The sequence below is a fragment of the Scylla paramamosain genome, chromosome 32, assembly GCF_035594125.1.
Source record: "Scylla paramamosain isolate STU-SP2022 chromosome 32, ASM3559412v1, whole genome shotgun sequence".
Taxonomy (NCBI): domain Eukaryota; kingdom Metazoa; phylum Arthropoda; class Malacostraca; order Decapoda; family Portunidae; genus Scylla; species Scylla paramamosain.
The window spans coordinates 886,255-911,743 of record NC_087182.1 but is presented as its reverse complement, the minus strand read 5'-3'; the positions used below and the strand labels follow the sequence as shown (position 1 = coordinate 911,743).

Genomic DNA, 25,489 nt, shown 5'->3' with positions numbered 1-25,489 from the left:
TGCGGATACTTGAGGTGAAGGAAGAGGAGGTGGAAGAGTTGATAAAGACAAGAAAGGAAAAAAATTGATGACTGGCATTTTTCCGTCGTCTATACTTTCCCTCCGCCATAGCTGTTGTTGGTTAAGTCCATGTGCGTAGCTGAGATGAAGGAAGAGGAGGAGGAAGAGTTGCTAAGGACATGAAAGGAGAAAGAGAGATAACGTAAACATTTCCTCCTCTTTTACACCTTTCTCCGTGATTATTGTAGTTTTCAAGGCCGTGTGCGTAGCAGAGGTGAAGGAAATGGTAGACAGGAAAGGCGAAAGAGGGATAACTTAAATATTTTCTCCATCTTTACCTCCCTCTGTGACTTGCGGCTTCTAAGTCTGTGTGTATAAAAAAAGAAGAAAAATAGGCGAAAGACAAACAAGAATGGATGGACACGGGCCAAAAGCAGAGACACCAGACAAAAAACAAAGGTGAATGAGGAGGACGAGGAGACAAAGGCAGAGGACAAGAAAGATTATCCTACACATCTTCCTGGTAACGTGAATGTTTTTTCCTTTTGTTGCTCTGTGATTGAAGTTTGTCTTATTTTGTTTTTGTTGCTCATTCCTCTGTCCTCCCCCTCTCTGATTTCTTGAAAAATTCTCCTTACTCTCTTGCCTTTGTATCACAGCCTTTTCCTCTCTCTTCCACCTTTCCTTTCTTCCTTCGTATTTCATTCTGTCCTTTCCTTCCCTTCTTATCTTCTTTTCTTTCGTATCCTAGCTCTCTCTCTCTCCTCTTCCTTCCTCCTTTTCTTTTTCCCTTCCTCGTCCCGCTTCCTTTTCCTCTCCCTTCGTCCTTTCTTTCCTTCCTTCGAGTACCATTTCTCTCCTCTCCCTTCTTCCTTTCCTTCCTTTCCTCCTACGTCGTCCTTTTTATACTATACTCCTTCTCGTCTCTCCCTTCCTTCCTTCCTTCCTTTCCTTCCTTTATTAATGAAATGAGTAATGCACTGGTTATTTGTTTTCATCTTAATCTGGATCTTTTTGAATTAATGTAAGGTAAGTTATGTACATCTTGTATTTATTTATTATTTTTATCTGGTTTTCAGAATAACTTAATCACATATAAGTTAGTATGTATAAATGTATGTATATGTACAGGTGGTTATAATTTATATACAGAGAAGTGAAGGCACGCACACTCAAGTATACTATAACACTGTAATATAATATAACTCTCAAGTAGTATAATACTTGTGAAAGATAGAAATAAGTAGATAGGCAGGCAAATAAATAAATAAAGAAGTAAATGCTTAAGCGAATAAATAAATAAACGAAAAACAGAACATATTAAATTATAATTCTGGTCTTTTCCTACGGACCTTTAAGAGAGAGGGAAATTACTAAATAAATACAGAAGCAAATAAATAAATAAGAACAGGCATTTATCGTTGCGTTCGTAAATAAATAGCAAATAACACGATTTCCATACATTTTGCCTCCTTGAAGTTTCTGATCATGTGACCCTTCGCTTGGGCATCGGCGCGTTATGACCCCGTTGCTGTGGCGCCTTCAAGTCACTCGTACATTCATTTCCAAGTCCAAGTCTAGTCACAGCATCATTACGAAATCAGTCAGTTTGCATACAAATTTAGTAAGTCGTTAATTACTAACAGCCTCGTCTAGGTGACGTTTTATTTTTCGTTTGTGTTCCTTTGTGTTACGAGATATAAATGTAACAAACAGCATCGTTATAGTGGATATCTTGCGGCTTGTTTTTTTCTTTTGTGTTTCTTTGTGTTACGAGATACAGTGCAACAGTCTTGTAAGAGTTAAAAAGTTCTGCTGCTGTTTGTTCTTTCTTTGTGTTATTAGTGTAGTCACTGATTATGTAGATATTGATAGATCAGCAAACAGTCTATTAGGAGTAAAAAGATCTAGTGCTGCTCCTTTGTCTTCTTTTGAGTTCCTTTGTATTATCAGCCACTGGAGGACAGTTCAGACAGGTGAGGACGGTTCAGGGAAGTCTAAACAGTGCCAGGGAAGTGAGGATTTCAGTCAGATCTAAATATTCTCAGAGAGAGCAGGGTGGTTCAGACAGGTCTTATCAGTGCCAGGGAGGACTAACAGACGGGGTTCAGACGGGCTGGAGCAGCACCAGTAGTCTCCTCAACGTGGCTTTTAGCGGGACTGTGTTGAGGGGACATTCATGGTAGTGTTCCTCGCAGTCCTCGCCCTCTGAGCCGCGCCGGGCCGCCTCCTGGTACCCGCTGAGGTCGATGTCCCCCTTAGGTCCCGGCGCGAGGCTTGATCTGTGCAGGAAGGAAGAGTAGCTGTTATAATACCTTCTATTTGGATCAGTGTTTCTATTCTACTTGTTCATGTGAGAGTGGTTTGGCTAAGGGCAACAAGTAATCGGAAAGAAAAGGCCCAGTGAAAGTGACAGTTTCTGAAGCGGACAGTCTAAAAGTACATCAGAAGTTGAATGAAGTGTCTTGAAACCTCCCGCTTGTTAGCGTTCCAGTCACAGGCAGGAGGACTTATATGCAAGTAGGGAGTTCCGGAGTTTATCAGTAAGAATGAGTGTCTGTTACGGCGGTCAGGACTCAGCACTTACTTGACGAGGGCTGCGTAGGCTTGCGTCACCTTCCACAGGCCCGGGAGCTCCTGGTGCACCTGACACACAACTCTGGTCCTGCAGGAGGCGGACCAGATGGAGGGGTCGTGCTTGTATTCCGCCTCCAGGCCACGGAACACTCTGTACACCTGAGGCAAGACAGTGGTGTCAGTACACTTGAGATACACTTGATGAAATAATTGGTGATTTGTGGACGAGAATGATAGTTGAGGATAAGTAGACATATTTTATAAAGGGACTGCCACGTGTATGCCTCATAGTTTCTTGTATCTTCCCTTGATTTCTGATGTTGTGTTCTTATATTGTCTGTGGCATGGCAATGTCATTAGCACATTTGAGATAAACTTAGTGCACTGATAGAGACTGCCATGAACAGGACTGAGGACACTTACAAACACATGCATGAATATACTCCATAAATCCACATGTAACATTTGAAAACTGTGTTGTATAACGAGCAGAAAAGCTTAAGATAAACACTCCCTCAGCCTTACCTCCCCAACGGTGCGTTCCTGCCCCTCGGTGAGCTCCCCACCAGAGACAGACTGGGAGAGCATCTTGTAAATCTTGGCAGTGACCACAGGGGTCGGGTACCACACAAAGTTGAAATAGAAGAGAGCTAAAGCCAGTCCAAGCACCAACGCGCCTCCGGGGAAGACAAAAGACGAGGTAGAGGAAGTATCCACACCAGTCAGTCTTTCTATAATGCTTTGCTGGTATGGAGACGAGTCAATGATGGACAAAGGCGATGGTTTGCTTAGTAAATTACTGAGAGGTTCAAGAATATGGTCATGGAAATTTGTGTTGAATCCAGCGTTGTAGTCTTGCTGAAACTGACTTTCAGGGTACCAGGGATTACTGAGTGCTTGCTGGGAGTGCTGGAGGTGCTGATAGTGGTGCTGGGGATGGTGCTGTGGTTGCCCGTAGCTTGGAGTGTAGCCGTAAACCTCCTGTGGGTGACTTGAGTACGTGTTTGGGGCGTAGAGGTCCTTATGATTAGTACTGGAAGGGTCATAGCTACCTGGAATGCCGGTGTCGATCCAGTTATGAGCACTCGGTCGTCTGTTGTAAGGATCGCTGTGTGGGTGTGAAAGTGTGGGCGTGTCGTGAACCTCCCACGTCCAACTCTGTCTGTCTGGACTGTATTGCTGCCCTGAAATCTCATGTTCCTGACGTTGTGGGAGTTTAAGAATCCTTTGAGGCTCCTGGAAGGGTCGTCTGGGATCAGGTCGTGTGCGCTGAGGGAACCGTGACGTGTGTTGAGTGTATGAAGTGTACGCCTCGTATTGGTTCACCTGAGGGTCGTTAGTGTGCTGTAGGGTAGTGTCCGTAAGTCCCTGACTCGTGTAGCGGTCGTCCGTGCGGTCAGTGTTGCTGTGATGATGGGTCTGGTATTTGTTGTCGTTGTCTTGGGTGTGTTCCAATGTGCTGTCGTGCTGCTTGTGTCTCTGATGAGGTGGGTAGGTGTAAAGTGGCCTGCTGTTCCTGTCTCTGTTACTATTCAGATGGTCCAGTGGGTCATTCTCCGGGACTAAATGATAGAACTTATGTACGTAATCCCCTCTAGTCACCATCGGGTAGCCTGGATCTTGAGGCTGATGTCCAGGCTCCCCAAAGCCCCACTTAGGGAGGGAGAAAGACGTGAGGCTGCTCAGTCCAGGGATACGAAGACGAGACAGAGACGGTAGCTTCGGTAGGTGCTGGCTCAGTCTTTCTACTATGTTCTGCTGCCATGAGGAGGCGTCTGGGGGCTTCCGGTTCCAGGGTGAAGGTCCTGGAGGCATGGAATACTGAGAAGGGTCGTTGTGGTAGTTGTCTGACCTCTGAGGGTCGTCTTTATGGTGGTTTGGGGGGTTCTCAGGGTCGTTTCCATGGTAGTTACGAATGTCATACCCATCAGTAGTGTGAGACCAGTTGTAGTGGAGATGCTGTGAGGGTCCTGGGCTGTAGTGAGGGTTGTGAGGTAAACTGTGGTGGTTCAAGCTGTGGTGCTGTGGCGCAGGGGTCCCGTGGGCAGTGTCAGAGCTGTGTTCCTGCCAGTTCTGCTGTGGGTTATGTGAGTTAGGGTTCCTGTGGTTACTCTTACTACTGTAATGGCTCCAGATTTGTTGCTGTGGTTTTGTGTTGCTGTGGCCACTCTTACTGCTATCCCTGTTCCAAAGCTGTGGTTCAGGAATGCTGTGGCTACTCCCTGTTTCATGTTTGTCCCAATTCCGCTGTGGTCCTGGATTACTGTGGCTATTGCTGGCATCATGTCTATCCCAGTTTTGCTGTGGCCCTGGATTGCTGTGGCTGGTCCCTGTATCATGCCTATCCCAATCTTGCTGTGATTTAAGATTGGTGTGGCTGTTCCCGGTGTCATGTCTGTCCCAGTTCTGTGGCTTGGGGGTTCTAGGGCCTGTTTCAGTGCTGTGGGGGTCCCAGTTCTGCTCCTGAGGCACAGAACCTCCATGATCAGTACTAGCGCTGTGTAGTCTTTCCGGCCGCAGGGTTCTTGGAGGTTGTGTAACGCTGGAATGCTTATGCTGTGGCGTCGGTGGCGTGGCGTAGGTCGGCGCTGCGGACGTCCTCACCTCTTGCAGGATGGCATTGCTCACTAAATCGTCTGGAATCTGAATGGGCAGCAATTTCCACGTGGACGGGTCGCTGCCAAACCCGTCGTGTCTCTCAAAATAATAGTCGTAATTGGGATCCGGGGTCGTGGAGGAGACTTGAGTTGTGGTGATGGTTGGGGAGGTGAGTCGTGTTGGTTGTGTGGGTTGAGTGGATGGTTCTTCCTCGTCCTCCCAGAAGTCATAAGGAAAGTCCGCCCGTGTGGTCATTTTGGGGATATTTGGAAGGTTTGCCTGGTGCATTGCGTCGCGTCCAGTCACCAGTCTAAGGAGGGTCGCCAGCAGGAGGTACTGGTGCATCACGTGCCTCGCGGGGCCTCCGTACACCCCAGCAAGTCCCGCCATTCTGAAAGACCGTGGTAAATTGTAACTTGGTGTGTGTGTGTGTGTGTATGTGTGTGTGTGTGTGTGTGTGTGTGTGTGTGTGTGTTATCGTGTGTGTGTGTGTGTGTGTTTTAGTATGTGTTTGTTCGAGTCTCATTTTCCTTGTTTGTCAATATATGATTCTATTGTTATAGTGTAGTTGTGTAAATCAGTCAATCAGTTAGTCAGTCAGTAAGTCATTCAGTTGTTCGATCGGTCCCTTAATCAATCAGTTAACAGTTCAATCAGTTTGCCATTCAATCAGTCAGCCATTCAGTCATTCAACAAGTCAATCAATCACCGAGTTATTCAATCCCTCTCTATCTCTCTCACCACCAACACAACACCAGTCCTTCACACACTCCCTTACCTTCTAACACCCCAACATCAGCTCCCTCAAGGTACAATATCACCACTGTCAGTACCCCAGCACACCACCACCTTCGCTTTTTTTTGCATCCACAGCTAGCTTCCCGAGTCCCGCGCACCTCCGCCTCTCACGTACAACTAAAGCAAACTAACCAAACTCTAGCGTGATTCTCCTCCTCTCTCCCTTCCCCGCCTTCTGTTCCTCATCCTATTATTACTGCTACCTCCCTCCCTTCTTTCCCTGCCTTCCTCCTCCTCCTCCTCCTCCTCCTGTTTCCCCGCCCTTTTCTCCTTCGGCCTTTTCTCTTCTTCCTCCTCTTCCTCCTCCTCCTCTTCCTCCTCCTCCTCCTCCTCCTCCTCCTCCTCCTCCTCCTCATCCTACTACTACTACTACTACTACTACTACTACTACTATTACTGTTACTATCTCCATCCCTCCCTCTCTTCCCCACCTTCCTGCTCCTCCTCTTCCTTTCCTTCCCCGCTCTCTTCTCCTTCGTCCTTTCTTCCTCCTCCTCCTCCTCCTCTTCTTCGTTCTTTAATTTTCTTCATAATGGTCGATTATTCTCCATCTCTTTTTCTGGCTCCCGTTTTCTTAGTCTTCCCTCTCTACTTCTATTAATGCTTGTCCTTCCTTTGTGTTCACGTATGCACCTTTGTGTACCTCCAGCTCTTGTAACAACAGATGGCGCCACGCTCAGTCTACGTCTCGTCCCCGGTGCACTGTCATGCTCATTAATGTTTACCGTTCCCTAGCGCTTGCCCGACGCCTCAGATGCGGCCCGGGGTGTAAATACGTCCCACGTGCAGCCTCGCATAGACGCCCTTAGGCTAGTATTCAGAAACGCTTTGCTGTCTCACCATGACTATTTTCAAAGGCAACAAAAATGATTAGCCTGTTTCTTACGAGTGTTTCTTCTGTTAATAGAGATCTTGTTGTCGTTAGCATCATGGAAACACCCTTAAAAACCAGTGTAACTTCAACTACAGCCTTTTGAAACTGGCGAGGTACGGACAGTAGCGTTTCAGAATGCAGGCCTTAGTATGTTCTTGAGTGTTACTAGAATTAACGTTTGGAGTCTAGCATGGTACTTCAAATTTTGGATAATCCTCTAGGCTGTTTCCTTTAGGGGTGGCACCTCAGTGAGCCCTCTTCTTTACCCTTTTGTTGCCCTTGGCCAGATGCGCTCTTACTTGAAAAAAAAAAAAAAAATTTAATAAGTATATGGTAAGAAATAACAGGTTCAATCTAGGTAAAATCGTTTTTTTTTATGTATTTATTTTGCTAACGGACTGTTCAATTCTATTACTTGGATTTCACTCGCGAGGAAGCAGAGGAAGTCCCCTAAACACTGGTTGGTGCCTCACATAGCCACCCTCACGCTCCATTCCATAGCAGACCCTTCAGTTGTATGACATATAAACGAAATGCTTACCCGCGTCCATATTACTGCCTTACACACCCATCTAGCGGAATTTTGAGCTGTTTTGGGTATCACCAGTAAACCAGAGGATAAACAGTGACTAAGTTTAATGTAAGGAAATCTGAATGGCGTTTTGTGAAGAGAGTTTTTTGACACTTGGAGCCTCAAAGGATTAATTCAGCACTAGAAATCTTTGCGGTATCTTGAGCTTTACTGAATGGTTCCAGTTAGGTAGTGGGCGAACCGTATGAAGATTCTGTGGTGAGGTTTTCAGAAGTGTTTTTGCGGAGAAGGAGAGAAATATACTTTTTTTTTTTTGTAGCCTCCTCAGGTTTACTGTCTGAGCGTCACTAGGCAGGGAGTGGGTAAGATAGAGCTAGTGAGAGTAGGTATTTTTTTTTAGATATGTTTGGAAAAGATTAGAATATAGATAAAGTATGCAATGGTTTCATGGAAGATACTGAGCTTGTTTTTGTAAGAGAGCAGTGCATATTAGAAACTGAGACTGGAGGTGAAATATATGGAACTGAGTTATTGTTTGTAAGAGACCGGTTTCTATTAGGAAGTGATACTATAGAGAAAGTGCAAGGCTGTTGTGCAAAGAAATGAGTTTGTATTTGTTAGAGATCAATACCTATTAAGAAGGTAACTAACGATAAAACATGCAAGAGTTTTCTATAAGGAATTGAGTTTGTGTTTGTAAGAGAGCGGTGTCTATTAGGAAGTGAGACTATAGAGAAAGTGTGCAAGCATCATCTAGAAAGAATTGGGCTCTCTTTTGTGCATGACTCGATAAATATTAGAAAGTCCACGAGGATTCAAAGAAGTTCAGGTCTACTTTGCAGAGAAAGGCGAGGAATAGCAACCGGTGAGGCAGAAGAGGTAGAAGATAATCAATGCAACAAGGTATTTCAGAACAGACTTAAGTTGTCGTGTGTGAAGGAGGAGTATTCAGGCTAATGATGACTGAAGGCGAGGGAGAAACGTTTGAAGTATCACCACTACCATTATCTCTTTCTCCTCACCATTATCACTCATACCACAACCATTACTACCATTACTATACCATTGCTCTCACTCCTCGCTCGTGCCTGGAGACAAGTAACAGACACACCCACCCACCCACCCACCCACACACACCCACACACAGTCGTTCTACTTGTGCATGAGTGCTTGTCAGTGCTTGCTTGGAACATTATTGAGGCTTTGTTGGTCTATCGTCCATCACAGGTGTGTTGTTGTGAGGTGAACATTCCCAGACACACCAGCTGCCTCTCATTTGCCGCATGTTATTGTAGTGCTTGACGAGGAAACGCGGTAATCTTGCATATGTTTATATTTTTTCTCGCATGTTCTGTGTTTGGTTAAAATTCTGTGTTTTATAGCTAGCAAGCAGATGTCTGTGTTTATGTGTGTGAGTGTGTGGGGGGTGGGGTTGGAAGATGTAGTCACACACACACACACACACACACACACACACACACACACACACACACACACACACACACACACACACACACGCGACCTTGCTAATAATGTATAACTGACTGACTAATTCATTGTTATTCACGAATGTTGGTCACTGTGTGTGTGTGTGTGTGTGTGTGTGTGTGTGTGTGTGTGTGTGTGTATTCTCTAGTTCACCGTCTGTTGTCTTTTTCATCCTCTCGTTCATTCATCTACTCCTCCTCCTCCTCCACCTCCTCCTCCTCCTCCTCCTCCTCCTCCTCCTCCTCCTCCTCCTCCTCCTCCTCCTCCTCCTCCGATTTAATATAATTTACCCTGCAGTCCAGTCAATGTTTCCTCTACTTTTCCTTGTCATTCCTCCTCCTCCTCCTCCTCCTCCTTTCTCCTGTTTATTATAGTTTACCCTCTAGTCACTGTTTTCTCCGCCCTTCTCTCAATCACTCCTGTCGCTTCACTTCTCTCTTCCTCCTCCTCCTCCTCCTCCTCCTCTTCCTCCTTCGTCTAGTTGGTCTACGGGACGAAATAAGGAAACGTAATTGTAATAACCACCGCCACCACAAACCCGTAAGCTGCTCCCCACTCAAGGTTATGAACGTGCTTGGTTTGCTACTCCCGTATACCTTGCGTTGTTCCCCAGGCGATGTTTCGGTACCTCTAGTGTTTTCTCGCCCCTTGACTTTGTTAGTAAATGTAATTGACTTGATTTTTTTTTTCCTATTTGGTTTTATTAGTAAGTTTAGTTGTGGTTTTTGTCTGTTTGTTTGTTTGTTTTTGTTTGTTTTTTTAAGGTTTCTTTTTTTCTGAAAGATTTTCCTATAGAGATTTGTATTATTTTCTGGATGGACTTCTGAATCTACACATTTTTTTCTTTTTTTTGCTGTCTTAGTAGAAGAGCATCAACACACACACACACACACACGCACACACACACACACACACACACGCAACATTATCACCATCACCACCATCACCACCCACACCATTATCACCACTACCACCCACACCATTATCACCACTTTCCACACCACCAACACTACTATTACCGCCACTACCACCACCACCTTCACTGTCAGACTTACCTAGCAGTCTCGGATGAATTACAGCAAGTATTCACTCCACGTGCACCATCATCAGCGTCTGCGGTGAAGAGGAGCAGAGGAAGGGAAGTGTTAGGGGAGGCATGGGACGGTGCAGTGAATGGTGTGTGTGTGTGTGTGTGTGTGTGTGTGTGTGTGTGTGTGTGTGATTATGGGCTTTTATGTAACTGTTTTCTTTGGAGACTGTCAACTTTAATTTTTTTTTCCCATCAGTTTTGTTGCCCTTGACCAGAACCCTTCTTACGTAACACACACACACACACACACACACACAACAACAACAACAACAACAACAACAACAACAACAACAACAACAACAAAATACACCTACCATGAAACACAAATAAACAAATAACCCCAAAAATACATTACAACAATAACTAACAAACCCAAAATTCATGTACTCAGAAACACGAGAGAGAAAGAAAAGGAAAGAAAAAAGAAAAAAAAAAAGAAAAGACACGAGACAGGATGGAGGTTAGCGGGTCAATACAAGAGATTAATTATCTGACACAACCAACACCATGAAGTCTTAAATTTCTTTCCGTGTTTCTTCTCCGTGACACTGAAATTCTGAACGCGTGTTTCTGTCACGTTTGTTTGTGGCTGAAGAGGAGGAGGAAGAGGAGGAGGAGGAGGAGTGCGGTGAAGCAAGGAAGAGAAACAGGATGTCAAAGGAAGGAAGAGGAGGGAGAGGAGGAAGAAGAGAGTAATGGTCAAGAAAGAAGGTGATAGAGGACGAGGAGGAGGAGAGGGGGATAAAGGGGAGAAGGAGGAGGGGGAGGAGGAGGAGGAGGAAGAGAAGGAGGAGGATGACGTAGGCAGATTTAGAAGGAGGAGGAGGAGGAAGAGGAAAAGGAGGAGGAAGAGAAGGAGAGGAAAGATATCGAAGGAGGAAAGAATGGGAACAGTGTGGAAGAATGGAGGAGGTAATGAGGAGGAGGAGTAGGAGGAGGAGGAGGAGGAGGAGGAGGAGGAAGGGAAAAGGGAGGAGGAGGAAGAGAAAGAGGGGCAGAGGATGATTTACGAGAGGAGAGAGAGAGAGAGAGAGAATGATAAAGTTCTTTCTTTATTTACTCTTCCTTCTTGCAATTAAATTAAACTTATACTTTTCACTTTATTATTATTATTATTATTATTATTATTATTATTATTATTATTATTATAATTATTATTATCGTCATCATCATCTCATTCTTCCCTTTCCGTTATTTTTTCTTATTTATCTGTGTGTGTGTGTGTGTGTGTGTGTGTGTGTGTGTGTGTGTGTGTGTGTGTGTGTGTGTGTGTGTGTGTGTGTATGCGGAGTGTGAAGCAGTGAATTATTGTCGCCTCATTCCTCACATACACACACACACACACACACACACACACACACACACACACACACACACACATCTATTTCCGGGTCTTCCAGTTGAGAGTTTGAAGCGTGACTTTATTACCGAGACTTTAATTGAGAGAAAACTCGAGCTGAGAAAGAGAGAGAGATAGAGAGAGAGAGAGAGAGAGAGAGAGAGAGAGAGAGAGAGAGAGAGAGAGAGAGAGAGAGAGAGAGAGAGAGAGAATTTATATAGTTACCATAAAAGAATAAGGAAAAGATAGAGAGAAAGAAGGAAATACAGTTTAAGTTAAATTGACGAAGGAGGAGGAGGAGGAGGAGGAGGAGAAGGAAGGAAGGGAGGAAGAAAGGAAGGGAGAAAAAGTGTATCAAAACAAGGAAGAAAGATAAGGAAGGTGTCAAAGGAAGGAAGAGGAGGAAAAAAAAGAGAGAAAAGTACAGTAATTAGGGAAAGAGGTGAGAGTGGGAGGAGGAGAGGAGGACGAGGAGGAAAAGAGAAGCATAAAAAGAAAGAAAGAATAAAAAAAAAACTATAGAAGGGAAACAAGAACACAGAACATTAAGATTAACAATTATCATCTTATATCACCTAAATTTGTACTGACTTTCTCGCCGCGTAGCATAGAAATTAGGTAATAACACACTTGTGCGCACGATACGTAAGGCTTTAATGACTAGACGACTTTACAATATGGGACGAGGAAATTACAACCTGTCATTCTCTGTACTTTTATTCCTAGAGCGAGGCAAAGCGTAATAATCTTGTCTAGGTTACGGAGTTTCCACGTGGGTGTCAAATCAGAGCATGAATTTTGAAAGACTTCCATTTATTCTTGATTTTTATATTCTGCAAACATCTTTTACTGTATTTGTTTTGAGCAGTATTTTGAATTGTTTTGGTTTCTGTAGTTTTATTTCTCTAAACATATTTTACTGCGTCTGTTCAAGGGTATATTTAGAAACGCTTTGTTCTCTCCTGCTTTTCTTTCTCTAAATATCTTTTTTATTACATCCGCATAGGGCTGTGTTTTGAAAGACTGTTCTCTTTTGGTTTTATTCTCAAAAATCTTTAATTTCGTCTCTATAGAACTGTATTTAAGGACATTTTATCCTTCCTCTCTCTCTCTCTCTCTCTCTCTCTCTCTCTCTCTCTCTCTCTCTCTCTCTCTCTCTCTCTCTCTCTCTTACTTTTTCTTCTCTCTCCGTCTTTTGCCACGTCTATAATGCGCTGATATGTCTGACAGCTCTCCTTCACCAGTCCCTGTCCCACACGTATCCCTTCATCAGCTTATCTCCCCCTTTGGTGTTCCCCTCTTCGCCTCCTGCCCTGTAGCTCCATCAGTCTTTGTTCTCTCATGAGGGTAAAGACTATTTTCTACGGTCATAAGTGATTGGGCGGGTTATCATGAGTGTTTTTCGACCGGTGATTGAGGATTCTTACTTTTTCAATACAAGTTTTATTTCGTATTCCCTTTTTTTTTATTTTTTTTTTTTATGTATAATGTAGAATGGAATATAATGTCTCGAATGATATGATATAATGGCACTACTGTCTCATAATGTAGGCAAGATATAGATAGTTAAGCTATAAAACTTACTATGGAAACTATTTCATCTTTTTTTTCTTGGTGTTTCCCATGTCCTCTTCTGGTTTTCTGAATGTATTATGAAGAGAATCCAACACTCCAAACAACGCATTTAATCCACAACAGACAACACGACTAACTAACCTCACAACACCAGTAAGTCTTCTTGAGGGGACGAAGATCCAGCAAGTCAATAAACACCTTTGCAACACCTTCCTGCCAAACACACACACCGCAACACACCGACAAGACAACCACGCGCGCAGACCCTTTGCAGTACGAGACTTATTCTTGCCTTAGTCACATAGCGCTGCCAGACGTGAGAGAAATAGCATGAGATTCCTGCCTGACGTCCTTTCTCTGGGGAATCTGATGAGAAAATTTCAGTTTTCAGACCACGAGCGTTAATTATTGTAATAAATAATTGTGTTATCTGCCACGGGAGGTTAGGTCTGAGAGTGCTGGAGTGCTCTGTGTATGTAAGAGTGACTAATGTTTTTTGTAAGACCTGTAATGTTTGTTAAGATAGAATCATTAGAAGTGACAGGAGGAAGAAGGATAATAGAAGAGAAGAGAGACCGCTAGACGAATAAAAAACACAATACCATACACTTATCTGTGTTATTTATTTATTCTTAGATTGCCAACGGTGGGCGGAACTCGGAGATCAGAATTGACAAGAGAAATAGAGGATAATAGAACAGACACTGCTGGACGAAACAAAAAACACAATACCTTGCACTTTTTTTTATGTTATTTACTTATTCTTCGCTGGCCAAGGGTGGGTGGAACTCAGGAATCAGAAGTGACAGAAGGAAGAAGGATAATATAAGAGAAGAGGCACCGTTAGACGAAGCAAAAACACACAGTACTCTGCATTCATGTTATTTATTTATTCTTCGTTGGCCAGGGATGGGACGAAACTCAGGGAGACAGATGGAGGAAGAGTATTGGAAGAAGGAAGGAATGGAGGGAAAATAGGATCCGTTAGGCGAAACAAAAACTAGTATAATGTGCGGATACACGTGAAATTACAGACCCACGAACGATAATAAGATGAAGAGAATGGTAACAGAAAAGAAAAGAGGAGACGTGAGATTGGATAGACAGCCAGGCACAAAAGATATTACACACACATACGAATTACACACTGCCAGACATTCAGACAGAAGGAAGGAAAAAAAAAAAGAGGATACGAGAACAGCAGAGGCACACCGCTAACCGCCAGGCACTCACCACCCACCCACCCACCCACACGTAAGAAAATATTCCACCTAACACTTCCAGTCAACATCTACACGACATATTCTAGACGGCACACTCAGCTTTCATGCTAACGGGAGACGAGGAACGTGAGACAGACAGAGGGAGAGGCGGAAAACAAGGATAACGAGACAAGAAAATCTAACTTAATTACCCACTCAAAGAACACAAATATATGACGCGAAGAAAACGGAGTTGGCTTGGGAGCAGGGAGAGGCTGAGAGTGGGAGACCCCGGACGTGAAGTACAGATGTTGAATGGGTCTTACGGAACAAACCTAGCCATTCTAAGCCGCCAAGTAATACTCTTTCACCGTTATATAACCATCTGTTTCTAGCGTAACCTTCCTGTGTCCTGTTAGCAGCCGGGAGTCCCCTAAGCTGCCTGCTGTCTCCTCTTCTGCTTCTTTCTCAATTTTGTTTTGTTTTTTTCGTTTCTGTTCTTTTTACGCTTCCTTATGTACCTTCCTGCAGCTTCCGTCACTTGTATCGTGGGCGTCACTCTCTGTTACGCCGTGTAAGTTTGAAGGGATGTGTGTGTGTGTGTGTGTGTGTGTGTGTGTGTGTGTGTGTGTGCGGTTCTTGGGTTTAAGCAAATGAATGCAAATATCAACTTAGGCTTGTTATGGTCTTAGTGTTTCTCTGTGTTTGTAATGTCTGTCTTTTTTCAGTTTTAACTACTACTACTACTACTACTACTACTACTACTACTACTACTACTACTACTACTACGGGCTTCATTGGTATTCTACTGCGTTTAGTAAGTACAGTTAGTAATACGAATATTAGGGTTATGAATAAGACAATTAGCCAATGAATTTAAGGGCCATGAGGTACTTAGACTATGTAACTTATTAGGGAACAGTGAGTAGGCGTAGTTGTTACCGTTGTATTACGTGTGTTACATTTTCTATGAAGAATATCTATAGAAAACTGAATTGTCACGTGTTATAAATCCCATTTTCTCTCCTCTCTCTCTCTCTCTCTCTCTCTCTCTCTCTCTCTCTCTCTCTCTCTGCAGTAAAGATTTACACCCAAAGCAAGTCACTTTGAGAGACAGCAAGGAGACAATTAGCCACTTGCTGTTGTCTCTTTCCTTTGTCACAAGTATCAATGCATGGGGCTATGGTGCGTGATATCTGCTTTCTCTCTCTCTCTCTCTCTCTCTCTCTCTCTCTCTCTCTCTCTCTCTCTCTCTCTGACGCAGTTGTTATCATTAGCGGTGGATGTTTGGAGACCAGCGTTGTGGTCCAGTGGCCTACCTACCTACCAGCCTTTGTTGTTGTGGTCTGCATTGCTTGAGTGTACTGGAGTAGAGTAGTGGAGCGCTGGATGAAGCTGAGGTTCCTAAAGGCTTGTTTGTACCGCTACTCTTTCTTACCTTCATATTATTATTATTATTATTATTATTATTATTATTATTATTATTATTATTATTATTACTTCTGTATTTTCGTATTTTTATTTTCTGATTTCGTGTTGGTTTCTTTTTTTTCTTCTTTTTTCTTTGGTTCTTTGGCTTTCTATACTTTTCCTTTGATTTTTAGCTTAAGTCGTAAGTTTTCTTATTTTTTTTTCGTATATCTTTCACATATCCTTTCCTTTTTCGCCTTAACTATTCTGCGGATTACTTAATGGTAAGGAAATTGCTTTTTATTTTTAATTTTCTTTGATTCTACTCATTATTCTATTCCTAACTTTTCTCTCTTCCTCTCTATACCTCCACTCCTCTTTTTGTTTCTCCATTATATTCTTTCCTCCTCTGCGAAAGCTGGAATAATCTCATTCTCTTCCTTCTTAACATAATCCGTCCGCTTACTCCTCTACGCCTCTCTTTCGTCCCCCCTACCCTCTTCCTCCTTCCATTCCATACACATCTCGTCACCCAGTCCTTCCTACCGTTCCCTCCCCTTATGCACAATAGAAACTCCGTACTCTCAGCTTATTAAGGACAAAATAGAAGCGATACGTGATATTCTGTCGCTAATATGACAAGATAATGATGTTTCCGTGCCTGCTCTTCACTTCCCGTTGTGTTCCTTCTCTCCTGGGAATAGTAGCATAAGTATCACTAAAGTAAGCATATCACACTGAGCATATTGGTTCAGTCTCCCCCGATTAATCACACATTTTCTTAATCACTGTAGCAGAAAATAAGCTTCATCACCGAAGTCATTCGAGTGTGAAGGAATGGGAATAATTTTTTTCTTCTTTTCTTCAGCTTTTTACTGATTCTTTAATATATTTTTGGCTTAATTTTCTGGGTGATTGATTTCTTTGCAGTTTCTTGTATACTTTTTTCTTAAGAGGTGACTTTTTAAATTAAACAAAACTGATATCCATAGATTTAGAGGGAAAAGAAGAAAAGACTTGTGGATTAGTTTATAAATTCTTTTATTAGTGTTGCTGTATTATACTGAGACTGAGTATAACGAAATAGAAGAATAAACGTGGAATTTCACGACGATGCATTTAGAGATAATATGACTAGAAACTGAAAAAAAAAAAAAACTATGCGAAGGAAATAGTAAGACGTAATAAATAAGAAAAGAGAGATACAAGGAGAATCAGACAGACAGACAGAGAGACAGACAGAGACAATAAATTTTTACCTCAAATTGAACAGGAAAAAAAAAAAATGAATATGGGACAAGCTGATACAGACAGACGGACAGACAAGCAGGCAAGCAGATTTTCACGCACAAATACATATTGTTATACAAAACAAGAGCTTTGTACGCATATTATTATTATAAAGAAACATGCATAATCATCCACTGTTTTGATATGCCGAGTTACTCCTGCCGGGATGAGAGAGAGAGAGAGAGAGAGAGAGAGAGAGAGAGAGAGAGAGAGAGAGAGAGAGAGAGATTACCGTGTTTAACTTGTGCATCAAACTAAATAAGAGAAAACAATGTACATTATTACTGTGTAAACTGTGATGATTAACGTGAATTCTCTCAAATGTTTAAGTTTTACCATTCAAGTTTTTCTTTTGCAACGTTTCCTTCGTTTGTTTCTTTTATTTCTTTTTATTTGTAAGTACATGATTTGCTGACAAAAATGTAAATAAAAGTGATAGTTAATTATGATTATTAATGTGCCTGAATTCTCTCAAGTGTTTAAGTTTCCCACTAAGGTTTTTTGCATCATTTTCTTTCTTTCTTTACTTCCTTTCTTTTCTTTCTTTCTCTGCTGGGAAATGCGTAGTGTGAAAGGTGTGCAAATATTATGATTATTGTCCTTCCTGCTCTCTCTCTCGTATTTGAATTTGCCATCATATTTTTTTTTTTCTTTTTACATCTTTTCTTCATTTCGTTCCGTGATTTTGCTGAGAAACTTCATGTATTTTTTTAATTTTCATTCATTGTTTGACTGGTAAGAGACGTGAGTGGCTTGGTTTCATTATTTACTTTTTTTTATCATTCCTCAAACTTTTTTTTCATTCTCCTTCTCTCTCTCTCTCTCTCTCTCTCTCTCTCTCTCTCTCTCTCTCTCTCTCTCTCTCTCTCTCTCTCTCTCTCTTGCACATCTGGTTCTCTGACCGTGAGAAACAGTGAAATACTGACAGGGGTATAAATTTTATTGTCATTATCATCACAATTTACCTCGTCATGACACACACACACACACACACACACACACACACACACACACACACACACACACACATACACACACACACACAACGCAAATTTCTTCTGATCTACTAGTCTCCTTTCCTTACTGAATGACGGTTATTCTTTTATCTATCATTTGTAAGAGGATTGGCAGTTAGATCTCTCTCTCTCTCTCTCTCTCTCTCTCTCTCTCTCTCTCTCTCTCTCTCTCTCTCTCTCTCTCTCTCTCTCTCTCTCTCTCTCTCACATATTCCCGTAGTTAACTTGTAAAACTTTTTTTTTTTTATAACCCCCCAAAGAAACGACCATTAAACAATATTTTTTCCCCACTTTTATAGTTATTGTAACTCAACCAACCTTATTTCAATATATAAAGACATACTTACCTTACGTGATGTCAGCAACATAGTCTCACTCACACCTGGCCTTCAGTTCACACGTAGTAGCGCAACACACACCCGCAGACAAATGCCCGCCTGACCCTTGCCATCTGGTCCGCTCCTGTCTATGGGTGGGCAGCAGATGGGATGATGAGGCTGCCTGAGGAGAGACGGAAGGAGCCAGGCAGAAATCAAGCGTAGTTTGGTACATAGGATTGTATTCTGAAACACTACCTAAATTCGAGTGGGCTTAGTTCAAGTTACACGGTTCTAGTGACAGATTGTGAAGACCTCTGAATTATTAACAGGAGAAACACTTTTGAGAATCCGGCTAATCATATCTGTGATGTTTAAAAATAGTCGTGGCGAGAGAGCCATGAGTTTCAGGATACGGGCCATAGTGTGTGGTTTAATGACACTTTTCCTCATAATTTCGGGTAATTCATTTTGACTACTCTTTGCAAACTGGCACCTTCAATGGGCCTTTTGTTTCAGACCTTTTGTTGCTGTTGGTCAGAGCTCATTTTACGTAAATAAATAAATAAATAAAACATGAAAGCCTAATGGAGCTACATATGCCAAACACAGATTAAATCAAATGTTTTAACTTTTTTTTTGGGTCGTAAGGCGTTGCAATAAGAGAATACAATACTTTTTTTTTCTTTCTTTTTGTGTCACTCATCTTGATTATTACAATGGCCTCTAGAATCACACTACTTTTCTATACGCCAGTACTCAAATCTGATAAGCAACCAGTACATATATATCTTCTTTATAGATGTGTATTAGAGTATTCCTGATTCTTCTCTCTCGGTTAGCCTTGCAATGTGTCCTCTTTGTCAGCAAGATGGAAGGGAGAGAACGGAGCATTGCAAGGGGGACTGTACCATTTGGAATTTGAGTAAATTTTTTTTTTTTTTTTTTTTTTTTGTACTGTGGGTTTTGATGTTTAGAATATAAATAACACGGTATTTCCTTGTTGTAGTAATCTTAGTGTATATATATATATATATATATATATATATATATATATATATATATATATATATATATATATATATATATATATATATATATATATATATATATATATTTGACCTACAAGAATTCTTCATACTTAGATGTATTATCAGAAAACGTACAGAAATTACCAGAAATTGCAGTTATCTCAATTTATTATCACTACCATCACTATCATCACCATCACAAGCTTCTCTAGTTCACTATAAGAGAGCCATCTTTTTCCTTAACCTTTTCCCAATAATCTGAATCACTCCTCCGTCTATTCCAGTCCACCCTAACAATAAGTAAGAGACTCAGTGTAGATTTCTTTTCACATAGCATGTTCTATTCTACCCTCAGTGACTTTTCTTGGCATCCCTTTCTTGTTCCCATGTCAGCGTGTTTATCTAGAAGTCTTCTTGAGTTTCCCCTTATGGGTCACTTACTAAGTTGACCTGGTTTGTGTTTGCCTCTGCCCTGTATCCCACGCTCGAAAGTGAGGTGTGTGCGTGTGTGTGTGTGTCAGTGGGTAAATATGTATAGGGTTTACTCGCGCTCTCTCTCTCCTCTCTCTCTCTCTCTCTCTCTCTCTCTCTGGTTAGGTCGATTAGTTTTGGTAGTTTTGTTGGTTTATTTGTTTACTTTTTTTTTTTTACATTTAGAAGTTAATGAACGATGTAGTTTATTCGAGAGAGAGAGAGAGAGAGAGAGAGAGAGAGAGAGAGAGAGAGAGAGGAGAGAGAGAGAGAGAGAGAGAGAGAGAGGAGAGGAGAGAGAGAGAGAGAGAGAGAGAGAGAGAGAAGATTGGACTCGAAAAATATCCCGTAAAGAAAACTAAGTGTAGGAAAACATTGATTTCCGCCGGATGTTGACGGAAAAGGTGTTAATCTTTTCTCTTCCTCCTCCTCTTCCTCCTCATCCTCCTCCTCCTTCTCTTCCCCCTCCTCCTCCTCCTCCTCCTCCCGCTCCTCCTCCTCTTCTTCATTGTTTTTTTTTTCCAAGGGATTTTTTGTGGATTTCATCAGGTTCTATTTTTGTTCTTCCTTCGTCACTATTTATATTTCTTTCTTTTTTTTTTCCCTATTTGTTTAGCCCACTTCTGTTTCCGTTTTTTGTGGGTCATTTATACTCTTTCTCTCTCTCTCTCTCTCTCTCTCTCTCTCTCTCTCTCTCTCTCTCTCTCTCTCTCTCTCTCTCTCTCATAACCCAAACTCTCTCTCTCTCTCTCTCTCTCTCTCTCTCTCTCTCTCTCTCTCTCTCTCTCTCTCTCTCTCTCTCTCTCTCATAACCCAATATAATTTTACTTTAAACTTAACTAACCTAATGTAACCTTATCTACTTAACTGACTGACCTTACCTAATTTGACCTATTCTTACCTAGCCTAACCAAACCTAACCTGACATAACGTGACCAAATCTAGCCTTATAAATTCTTACCGAACAAAATCTAACATTACCAAATCTTGTCTAACCAATCTAAATCTAACCTTATCTAATCTTACCTAGACAAACCTAACATGTCCTTACCCAACCTAGCCAAACCTAACCTTTCCTAAGATAACAGAAGCGTATCAATCCTCACCTATTATTAACCTCACCAAACCTTACCTAACCAAACCTAACCAACCAAATCTAACCTAATCTATCTTAACCTAAATCATACTACCTTGAATTATTTCGAAGATACCTTATGCCTGCAATATCTATGAGAGAAAAAGACATTCAAAGAAATTTTAAACGATATTTGAGTAGGGAATTGAATTTGTTAAAGAAAGTATCGTCATCTATTGTAGTATTACCGTACCAAGTCACCGAATAAAAGGTAATGTGTGCGGAGAGCGAGAGAGAGAGAGACGAGAGAGAGAGAGAGAGCGAGAGAGAGAGAGGAGAGAGACGCGAGGAGAGCGAGCGAGAGAAAACTTTAACGTGACTTTGTGCTCATTACAAAATGGAGCTTTAATTTACTCTCTCTCTCGTCTCTCTCTCTCTCTCTCTCTCTCTCGCTCTCTCTCTCTCTCTCTCTCTCTCTCTCTCTCTCTCTCTCTCTCTCTCTCTCGTATGCGTGAGTGAGTTACCAGCATCCCGTGATCACTTAATACCTTGCTTTTCCTTTTGATTTCTCTCTGCCTACACGCACCTTGATCCTGATCTTGAAACGGAGAAAGGGAGAAGAAAGGATGACGAAAAATAAGGTTTTAAAAGAGTAGCAGGAACAAAGGAGTAAAGAGAGGGATATATATATATATATATATATAGATATATAGAGAGAGAGAGAGAGAGAGAGAGAGAGAGAGAGAGAGAGAGAGAGAGAGAGAGAGAGAGAGAGAGAGAGAGAGAGAGAGAGAGAGAGAGAGAGAGAGCGAGAGAGAGAGAGTGTGTGTGTGCTGGAAACGGTAACGCACGACAAGAAACAATTGAAGGTAAATGGAAAAAAAGTAAAGGAGAGAGTGTGTGAGTGAATGAATGAGAAAGTAAGAAGGAGAGGGTGAGAGGAAAGTGGAAACACGTGGTAAAAAATAATGCACAAGAGAAAGAATGAAAGACTGATGAAAAAGCGAACGAGAGAGAGAGAGAGAGAGAGAGAGTACGAGAAGAACATACAAAACAAAACGAGAAGAAAAAAGTGAGCAAGTGACACGAGAAAAATAAAAACAAACGTGAAAAAAAGTTAGTTAAAGAGGAAAAATAGAAAAGATTGCAAAAGGTTAAGACGTAAGAAAAATTGCCGACTCATATAACACTCAAACCTCCTTCTCTCTCCTCCTCCTCCTCCTCCTCCTCCTCCGTGCTTAGTCATTCCCTCACTCCTCCCTGGTTCAACACTCACTGGGTACGAAAGTCTATTAATCTAACCTGCCTAAGAAGTTGAAGCTTCCATCTATGGCACGTAATTTAAACTAGGCACGTATTACCGTACAGAAAATCTTGATTTTGTCTTTATTAACGTACTGAGAAATATAAAAATAGTTTCATGAATAAGTAAGTAAGCAAGTAAGTAAATAGGTAATGAAAAGAAATAGATATACATAGATAAATAAATAGATATGTGAGTTAGAGTGGCTAGTAATATCTTTCTCTATTTCTGCTTTATATAGCTGTTTATAATCTTCATATGTAATAATGTATGATAAGAGAAAAACCATTGCAAAATAGAATAAAGATTTAATTCTGATTGATTCTCTCTCTCTCTCTCTCTCTCTCTCTCTCTCTCTCTCTCTCTCTCTCTCTCTCTCTCTCTCTCTCTCTCTCTCTCTCTCTCTCTCTCTTGTTTGCAAGCACTCTCACGCCCTTGGCCGCCAGCCACAAGCCAGTAGACGCCACACACACCTGGCAAGGAAAGGCAAGAGAAGAAAGAAAAAATCTGTATTAGTTATAACTATGAATTTTTGGCAGTGTGTGTGTGTGTGTGTGTGTGTGTGTGTGTGTGTGTGTGTGTGTGTTTGCGTGTTCCGGATATTCATTGTTCTCTCTATGTTTTTCTTGTGACTCCTTCTTAGTTTTCCTCTTTGTTTTTTTATTTCTCTCATTTATCACGGTTCATTTCAATTTATCTTCTTTCTGTCACTGCTTCATTTACCTTCATTTACTTTTTCTTCATCATTCTCCACCTCTCTCTCTCTCTCTCTCTCTCTCTCTCTCTCTCTCTCTCTCTCTCTCTCTCTCTCTCTCTCTCTCTCTCTCTCTCTCTCTCTCTCTCTCTCTATGTTTACTCTGACACTTCTTAAATCATCAACAAATAATTGCCTATTAATTGACTGGCTTCCTCAGTTTCACGTGGGTATTTTTGTGTGTGTACAAGTCATCAGCACACTTGAGTACTGATTCCATGTACATGAATTGAAACTGGCAAGTGTGTGTGTGTGTGTGTGTGTGTGTGTGTGTGTGTGTGTGTGTGTGTGTGTGTGCGCGAAAGTTGAAGTACAGTAAGAGGTCCGTTTCAAAATTATGTATTTTATTTTCATCTATTTTCCTTCTTTGTCCTTCATTTGTTTAAATTTTACTTTTCTCTCCATTTAGAAATACCTATTAATGTCTTGTTCCTCTATATGTTCAGTTTAAATTTGTATCCTTGTAGATATTTTAATTATCTACGTTTACATTTTCATTTTATACAAACTCACTCTAATTTCTAAAAGGCAAAAACACCGAATCTTCAAGTAAACCCTGAAATATTTCCATTAAAGGCATAAATATTGAATTAATAAAAAAAAAACCGTTCATGTTAATATGATTCTTTTAGTTATATTCTTTTAAAAAAATGCAGTAGAAGTGACTAGGCTCGAAAAAGAGGAAGCTAATACTCTCTATCTCTCTCTGTCTCTCTCTCTCTCTCTCTCTCTCTCTCTCTCTCTCTCTCTCTCTCTCTCTCTCTCTCTCTCTCTCTCTCTCTCTCTCTCTCTCTCTCTCTCTCTCTCAACACGAGAGAAAACTTTCGAGTCAGTGCGTCCCACATTTCGTTAATTCTCTTCCTCTTTTCCGGAGTTTTATGGAGTTAATGAACAAACTTAGCACCTTCCGATTAAAACCTCCCATTATCGCTTTATGGCCGTGAGAATTTCCTGACAAACTCCACACGCTGCTTCTGAAAGTGTGAAGGTGCGACAGAGACTCAGACACTGCGTTGGATTCCCTCCTTGCCCTTGTCGGTGAGTTTTCAGTCCGTGTTATTGTGTTGTGAGGCTTCTCCCTGGTTTAGGAAGGGAGTGTTGCGCAGTTTTACCGTGGCTCGTTTTCTTTTGTCATGTATTTTCTTGTCCTGGATTTTAATATTGTTTTGTAGTTAGAATCTATTTTTTTTCATTTATTTTTTTATTTGTGTGGTTCCTTTCCTTGTATCATGTTTCTTTTATCTTGTATTTTGGTAATGTTTTTTAATGTTCGTGGTTAGAATTACATTTTTTTTTTTTTGGTTATTCTTTCTATTTTCTTTTATTTTTTTTTATTCTTGTCATTTTATCATTCGTTACTTTTCTTGCCTGTCCTTTCTCTGTATTTGTCAGCAATCCTTCGTTTCCTTTTTGTAATATCTTTTATTCTTCTACTTCTCTTCTCGTCTCCCTTCTTGTTCATTTTTAAGCTTTAATCTACTTTCTGTAATCTCTTGCATGTTTTTAGATACAAATTTTCTTGTCTCCTTTCTTGCTCCTCTTCACATCATAATTTTCTTTTAATAATATACTCGCATGTTTTCAGATACTTTTCTTCTTGTTTTTTTTTTCTTTTTTTGCTTCTCTTCAGTCTGTAATTTCCTTTCTATCATCTTTACTTGCATGTTTATAGACACTTATTTTTTTGTCTCTTGTCTTGTCTTGTCTCTTGTCTCTTGTCTTCACTTATCTTTCCCCGTCTCCCTCTTCGCTGCTCTCTCTTTTAGTAGCTGATGACCTCGTTGTGTGTGGGCGCCAATCTACGTATTAGTCAAACTATCTGTCTTCCTCGGCCACTCCTCCCTCTTCCTCCTGTCCTCGGAAAAAAGATAGAAAAGGATGGGGGAAAGCAGGACTGTTAATCTGTCTTCCAGTGTGTGTCTTTGTTAATAAACTTACCTAGTTGCAGCATACGGTCAAAGAACTGCGTAGATACGATCTTGTCTTCCCTTCTCTTACCTACACTAATCCAATCTTTCAATAGTATATACGTCTAAATATACACACATGTCTGTATGTCTGTAGGTCTCTAAAGTTCAGCACACTTCTTGACAACATCTTAGCATTACTGTTTCTCTGTCTGTGTGTTTGTTCGCGTGTCTCATTGAGGACACCAGGATACGAGGTCGGGGTCAGTCTCTGTCCGTCTGTCTGTCTGTGTGTTTATGTTGAGGCGAAAGAGGGACGTGAGGGAGTTAAAGATTTATTGTTGGCTGTGAGATAAGTCAGAGGAGAGAGAGAGAGAGAGAGAGAGAGAGAGAGAGAGAGAGAGAGAGAGAGAGAGAGAGAGAGAGAAAGTCATTTGAACTCTTTCGCTTCAAGACAATTTCTTTTATTTCTGTCCCGAACACAATGAAATAGTTTACATAGCATCAACCAAACATAAAAAAATAAAATAAAATAAAATAAAAACATGCAGTTTCACCGCACACACACACACACACATACACACACACACACACACACACAGGAATGAATCAGTGACGTCTGAATTTCTGAACACAAACAAAGGCGCCGGAGCGTTCGTGAAGATCCGGATTGAGTCGAATTTTTGCTTCTTTGAATATTCAGCCGTGAGCAGCGACCCCTGCGAGAAAGTGGCGACAGGCGGGCAGTGCATATGGAAGAGAAACCCGCGTTACTCACTCAGTGGAAACACGAGGAGGTGTGAAAGTGACAACTCTGGCCAGGCAGTGTTACCAGATTAACA

At 41.4% G+C, this 25,489-nt stretch overlaps 1 protein-coding gene across 2 annotated transcripts; it reads right to left on the bottom strand.

Annotated features, from left to right (window-relative positions):
• Positions 1-1,034: 1,034 nt before the first annotated feature.
• On the bottom strand, positions 1,035-13,118 carry LOC135088893 (uncharacterized). Of its 2 annotated transcripts, XM_063983958.1 has the most exons (5): positions 13,013-13,118; positions 9,923-9,980; positions 3,103-5,566; positions 2,588-2,736; positions 1,035-2,282 (listed from the first exon to the last, which is right to left on the bottom strand). In XM_063983958.1, exons 3-5 carry the CDS (start codon positions 5,563-5,565, stop codon positions 2,108-2,110), a joined length of 2,787 nt encoding a protein of 928 aa, XP_063840028.1. In that variant the 5' UTR covers position 5,566; positions 9,923-9,980; positions 13,013-13,118; the 3' UTR covers positions 1,035-2,107. The 2 variants fall into 2 exon arrangements, with proteins under 2 accessions (XP_063840028.1, XP_063840026.1); XM_063983956.1 differs by lacking the exons at positions 9,923-9,980; positions 13,013-13,118 and adding an exon at positions 5,954-6,110.
• Between the last annotated feature and the right edge of the window lie 12,371 nt (positions 13,119-25,489).

Bases quoted from the DNA above. Each gene is read 5' to 3' on its own strand.
- LOC135088893 (XM_063983958.1), bottom strand. From the start codon at position 5,565: ATGGCGGGACTTGCTGGGGTGTACGGAGGCCCCGCGAGGCACGTGATG. The intron at 2,737-3,102 runs GTAAGGCTGAGG...GTCTTGCCTCAG, and splicing joins AGGAACGCACCGTTGGGGAG to GTGTACAGAGTGTTCCGTGG. The intron at 2,283-2,587 runs GTAAGTGCTGAG...CTTCCTGCACAG, and splicing joins GCCTACGCAGCCCTCGTCAA to ATCAAGCCTCGCGCCGGGAC.